We start from the raw sequence: 6,523 nt of genomic DNA, 5'->3' as shown, positions 1-6,523 counted from the left end.
ATTAAGAAGTCACCTTCTTTTAGTCGCATAGGTGGGTGGTTGGTGGGTGCTCAGGTGGGTTTGCTTCTTCTTTCTTATCAAACATCTATCGTCCTGATCTCTCCTCCTTTTTCTTGTTTGTTACTCTTTTGTAACACCTCTAATCTTCGGCACTTATATGACCGTATTGTGTTGCAAGCGCCGTAAAACAGTTACTAAAACTAAAATAAAAAAATCGTATGAAACCTGTATTTGAGCTTACTTCCTGTAAATCTATTTGTTTGATTTTAGAATGCATTTGTTTGCTATTGTCGCTTTAGTTCTTCAAAATTTCTTTGCACTGATTATTTAGATCTATGTTTATTTTTGCTTCATTATATGCTACATATGTAAGTATTACTTTGTGATTTAAAAAAGAATGAACCGATTTCATCGCGCAATACTTTAATAAGGAAAAGCAGTAGAAACCTCAAGCTAAATCACACGTACTTTACTCACAATCAGCTTTCACTTTTTGTCTTACAAGTGTTCAGTGAGGCCACCAGCAGCAGCTCGGACAATATCAATGCAACAAGAGAATTCACCCCAGACGCGTTTCAGCATATCACGGTCCACTGAGGTGATTGCTGTTATTCGATGTTTAAGCAGAAGCGTCGGATGGGTTGTAAAGAGGGTGGGGCTTGCTGTGACCAAAGATCACTCAGATTATAAAGGATGCACAATGACTGAAAAGACAGTGAAACAGGCGTACGAAAAAAACACCCAAAAAAAACCAGCCTTGAAAACATAAATATAAATATTGAAAAGTATTTTAATCGTGTTTGTGTCAATACTACTTTTAAAACCAGGAAAATGAGCTCACCTATGCATCTTTATACATGCTCATGATTTGTGTTCTTCGGTTTTTATGTTGAGCAAATTTCCCGACGACCTTTGGGCTGACAGTGCATCCTTCATGATTAACCATTCATGATTAAAATATTATCTCTTTTGCTTTCCATCCAGTACAGGATGCGAAAATTCGGCTGTTTGATGTGATCCAAGTTTCTTGACTATGAGCGTAAAAAAAGAACTAAAGCGAATTTCCATTTAAATATTCTACACGATACATTACTGCATTAATGAACATGCATTAGAATCCAATTTAAAACTACCTCAACGCACTGATGAAATACTCGTGCAACGGCGCTTGGTTCATTGTTTGTGTGATCTCCACACACAGAACACAAGTGAACACAGTACGCTCGCAAGAGATCGCTAACTATTAACACATTCAAAATTTCATTCAAGTGTGCACACGTAATCTTAGCTCATTGACTCATCAGAATAACATGGATTAACCAAAGAACACACAGAGGGCCGAGGGAAAAAAGATGGGACGTGGGAGAGGAGGGGGGGGGGGCGTGCTTACTCTAAGCCAACGCGTTGGCATGGAGGTGTGAGGATGTGCAACTTTAGTGGCAAGCGCGTGGTTTCTAATCACGTGACACAGTGCAGCTTCAGCCCCGGAGTCTAATAGAACAATCAATTGTTTTGTCTCGGCTTTGAGCCATGCCAGGTCAACAACCTAGTGATATTTAGTCCGTGGGAACTTAAACGCTGGGGCTTAAGGGACAAGCCAATAGAATTTCATTCTCGCAGACGGAAGAAATGCCTGATAGGACTCAGCTATAGAAACCCAGACCAATCAGATCACTTTTTGGGTTATTATGCCTCAGAAGCTTCGTTCGGGTGTTCTTGGAGTAAAAAAAATAAATCGGAATAGATAATTACGTTTTGTCCCTTAAAAATCTCAAAACTGTTTGATTTTGATTTAAATCAAAGAAATAACTTATAGGTGAAGATAACCAGGTGGGGCTGAAGTAGCAAGCCCCAACCCACAGGATGCCACTGTGTTTAAAGCCATCGAAGTAAGTGGGTCGCGGTGGAAAATAAATGCGACCTTTTACATATCCCCAAGTAAAAATCACATACGGTGAGGTCTGGGGATCTGGCAGACCAAAAACAGAGAGCAAGGTCTTGGGACCCTTTCCAGCGAATCCAATGCTGGGGCACTTTTTCCTTTACAACAATTTGAACCCTCTGATGCCAATGGGATGGTGATCCATCTTGTTGAAAGAGGAAGTCATGCGAATCTGCTCGCAAAGCTGGGAGGAGCCAGTTTTGGAGCACATCGGGAAAGATTTGTCCTGTAAAGGCATTTCCTTCGAAGGAATAACCACAAGACAACAGCACCCCATGTGACAGCTATTCAAAAGTTCAAAAACTCTTCTTTCAAATGGTCAATGACTTACTCCACAATAGTGATTGAGAATTGAAGCAACGCATCTTAATGTCTGTTCACTGTTTTTGTTTTAAAAAATTAGACAACTCCTCTTTCAAATGGTCACTGACTCATTCCATACAATGCTTGAGAACTGAAGTAATGCGTCATTGAAATCGGTTATTCTTTCCGAATCACTCTGTATGAGTGTATGTATTAATTTCTTTTTCAGCTGTGTCCTTCGTTATGTATATTATTGTTATTATTACAGGACATATAGATTATAAGTACAGTAACACCCTGATGACGCGACCTTCAAGGGACCAGAGAATGTGTTTTTATTAAACATATTTATTGCTAAGCAGAGCGTCAATGAAAAGAATCAAAACGGGGAGGCAAAACTCTTTTCTGTTTGTTGCAATCATAATTGACAAGATCACTTGCTGGGCCTTGTGTAACCAATTATTGTTCATCAATAGCACGTATGACGTGCTCAGTTTTGGGAATTAAAAAACTAAAGAAGGAAACTTATTTTCAGCCTCAGGTGGATGCCCTGACAGCACAGAATGAGGATTAGGGGAGGTTGTAATTATTTCATTCACGGATTTTCACGCTACTACTCAGTTTAGGAACAATCAAACAAATCAAACAAACAAACAAACAAACGAACGAACGAACAACAAAAACTCAAATTAATTCATAAATTTTAACTGGCCATTATAAAGATAATTTTAAAAATTCAAAAAAAATGGGGCGTTCTCTTTAAATTAGGGTCGGCTGGCAGCTTCCCATTGTATTATCTTCCATTCACTTCCCATAATATACAACTGATGGTGAGAGAGTGGTTCTATTTTGTGGAACATGGTCTTGGCCTATAGAGCACGTGTTGCGTGACGGATATCGAAAACGGTAGGCCACTATGAGATAGGGAAAACACAGAGTCATCATCATCATTATCATCAACATCATCATCATCATCATCATCATCATCATCATCATCATCATCATCATCATCATCATCATCGTCATCATCATCATCATCATCATCCTCATCATCATCAACATCGTCGTCGTCGTCGTCGTCGTCGTCGTCACCGCCACCTATATCACAATCACTTCTACGACAATCATCGTCGTCTTCATTCACCGCCGTCGTCATCGTCGTCATCATCATACTCTGTTTCAGGATGCCCTTCGGACCAGACAGATTTTGAGACTGGGGATGAAATAATTGAAGTCAATGGCCGCTTGGTCAAGAACTGCCCGGAGGAATGTTTGACAAGATATATCAGACAGGTGAGTCTTTTAAGTTAGCTTCCTTCCCCTCCGTGCCACCTTGTTTTGTGTTTCAATCAGTCTATTGGGCAGGCCCAATGACATGCCTATGCCCAGTGACATGCCTATGCCCAGTGACATGCCTATGCCCAGTGACATGCCTATGCCCAGTGACATGCCTATGCCCAGTGACATGCCTATGCCCAGTGACATGCCTATGCCCAGTGACATGCCTATGCTTCAAATTTAGTACTCTGTCGATCCCCTGTTTTGGGTTTGACCAAACTGTATCCCCCCCACCCCCACCCCCCCCCCCCCCTCCACCCCGAAATGTCTGGCTGAGCCCCTGCAACGACACCCTGTATTGCTATGCTTTTAAAATTGTATCGTGCTTGCGTGTGTGCCGTGTTGAGTTTAATGAGAAATTAATTACTAATGATTATATATATATATATATATATATATATATATATATATATATATATATATATATATATATAGATAGATAGATAGATAGATAGATAGATAGATAGATAGATAGATAGATAGATAGATAGATAGATAGATAGATAGATAGATAGATAGATAGATAGATAGATAGATAGATAGATAGATAGATAGATATAGACAGCACCTCTTTATATTTGTTGCACATGCACGAAAATCGAGACTTTTCAGGCCTTTTAGAATTCAGAGGCGCAGGCAAAAAATCAGAGATTCGCCTCTTACATTCGGTGTAATGAGGTCGACAAGTTGTCCATTTATTGGTGTTGTCCGGACAATTGTCTGAAAGTGAGATACTTAACGGCATATAAACCACTCCACCGTTTCGAAAAGATCCGTATTTAAAAGACGATGGCGCATTTCTGTTGGTTGTATTTTTTAAATTTTAGGCCTATATCATTTTCATGTAAGTGTAAGACTCTTGTAACTCAGTGACCTAAGTACGTCATGTTGACCTCGCTTAAGTTCAGGGTTACAGAGGTAGGGCTAGAGATATAAATGGCAAGACAATGGATTAAATCTACCAATCGCACATCACTGTGAGCACTTCGGTGGATTCCTGCGAAGCTATCATAATATGGGCATTGAATTGTGTAGACTATCGCGAACTGGTCTGAGATCGCATTATTTTTAGACTGCCTCTGTGGGCTTTGTTTGGCTGGTGCACATTGAGATTGTACCGCCTTATTAGCCTAATATTTATGTAGGTCTACTAGCCTACATGTACGAAACTCGCTCTAAACGTCATCGGTTTTTGGGTAAGCCCATATTCGAGTCAGATTACCACCACCAAAGATAGTACAAGACAAGATGGGCCACTTCTCTCTTTGAGCCAATTAAAAGAGTGTCCTCAAAATTTGGTGGCGCCCTCTTCACAAAAGCGCACTCTTTGCGAACAGAGTTACCCTACTTGAGTTTTTAAAAATCAAAGTGAAACTAGCAAGTTTTGGGATACATTTCGGAAGAACGCTTTTTAAAAATGGTTACGCTGACAAAAAACCTCTTCCGGAGGAAAAGGAGATGGTTTTCTTCGTTTAATTTGACTTTAGAATGAAGGGCGCGAGGTCATTAAAATAAAAAAAAACCCTAAAACTCCGCACTGAACGTACCCGAACTGCTGATGAACAGCAGTCGATCTGCGCACGCAAGGAGGTGCTATTCCTATTCTTCTTCTGGAAAAACGAAAGAGAGCTTCAAAACAGACTGCAGCGCCATCTGAAGCAAAGAGCATACTTCCTGCGGACACTTTTTAGGCTGAGTGGCCCATCTTGTCTTGTACTATCTTTGCCACCACTGAATGTGCTATTTATTACTTGGGTGAAGCACGAGAACTTGATAAAATGGTCATTGTAGATGTAGCAGAGTGCTACAGATAAACCCATAATACCGATTAGGCTCTGACGAGGAACTTGTATTGGATAGTGGATGTTGAAGGTTATTTTATTGTCTCTTTGTGGATGTTGTGTGCATTAAAATTTTTCGGCAGCAGTACACGACCGTGCTCTATGGGCGGGCGCGCCCCTGGTGTATTGGTGTAAACTCGGAGTTCTGATTTGCTCGTGACTGGTCAAGGTAGTAACTTAGCTAAAATAAATGACTGAAGGTAGCCAAGGGGCCACAGTCATAACATGTTTGGCGCAGTTAAGTCTGCAAGAATCTTTGGTCTGCAAGGCTCTTACTCATTTGAAAAGTTTGAAGTGTGGTGTTTTCCCTTGCGTCAACTAGGACAGGAAGTGCAGTGGAAACCTGATGTAACAGGGACCAGAGAAAAAGTCCTGTTATTTCAGATTCCTGTTAAATCAGAAATGAAAGGGAAGTAATCATTTGTGGACTAATCTTGCTGTATTTATTCATGGGTAGTTTCCCTTGCCACAAGTGCCAACGAACAAGGGTTTTAGCCAGGTGGCAGGCCTGCGCATTACTCATTACGCGTGCGTGTAGCTAGGCTACGGGCTAGATCGAAGTCTGCAGCACACTCAAGGAGGTTATACAGTAATGGAGGCTGCTCTGTGGGCGGCAACCAAGGAAATTAAAAGTAATGGAGGATGCTCTGTGGGCGGCACCGCACGCCTGATAGGAGCCCTCTCTCGCGGCGGAACCGTGGGCTACCTGCGCTGCGCGATTGCCCGATTAAGGCACTGAAATCTAGATAAGAAAGAAGGTTTTATTCCGAGATCCTTCAGATTAGGCAAGTCAATTAGTAAAAATGCCTTGCACCTGTGTTGTATTTAAGTGTAAGAACCAATATGATGCTGCAGGTGACCGAAGTTTTCACAGTTAAGTTTTTAAAAAATTTGAATGAAAGTGTTTCTATGCCCCCAGGAACACAATTTGAATCATTAATATTCATAAGAGGCTGGCTCCGGCGCTACATGCCAAGGCCAACCCAGGCTGAAAGGGATACAACACCCCAGCAGAAAGACTGAGATAATCAATTTTTTAAAAGTATTCTTATTCATAAATATATATAATTATTATGAGTATATATATATAATTATTATG

The 6,523-nt window shown here is 40.8% G+C and overlaps 1 protein-coding gene across 4 annotated transcripts in view; it reads left to right on the top strand.

The window, feature by feature from the left end:
* The window catches only part of LOC101847344 (MAGUK p55 subfamily member 5), a 72,680-nt gene that overhangs the window by 2,120 nt on the left and 64,037 nt on the right, over positions 1-6,523 (top strand). For all 4 annotated transcript variants that reach the window (XR_004858573.1, XR_004858572.1, XM_035969946.1 and 1 more), the window contains exon 2: positions 3,429-3,538. Coding sequence is in view for 2 of the 4 variants with exons in the window: in XM_035969946.1 (XP_035825839.1) it covers positions 3,429-3,538 (110 nt within the window). In the remaining 2 variants the exon portion in view is untranslated. The remainder of the gene's footprint in view (positions 1-3,428; positions 3,539-6,523) is intronic.

This window comes from Aplysia californica, unplaced genomic scaffold (genome assembly GCF_000002075.1).
Source record: "Aplysia californica isolate F4 #8 unplaced genomic scaffold, AplCal3.0 scaffold00199, whole genome shotgun sequence".
In the NCBI taxonomy this organism is placed as follows: Eukaryota; Metazoa; Mollusca; class Gastropoda; order Aplysiida; family Aplysiidae; genus Aplysia; species Aplysia californica.
This window is presented reverse-complemented; position numbering and strand designations above follow the sequence as displayed.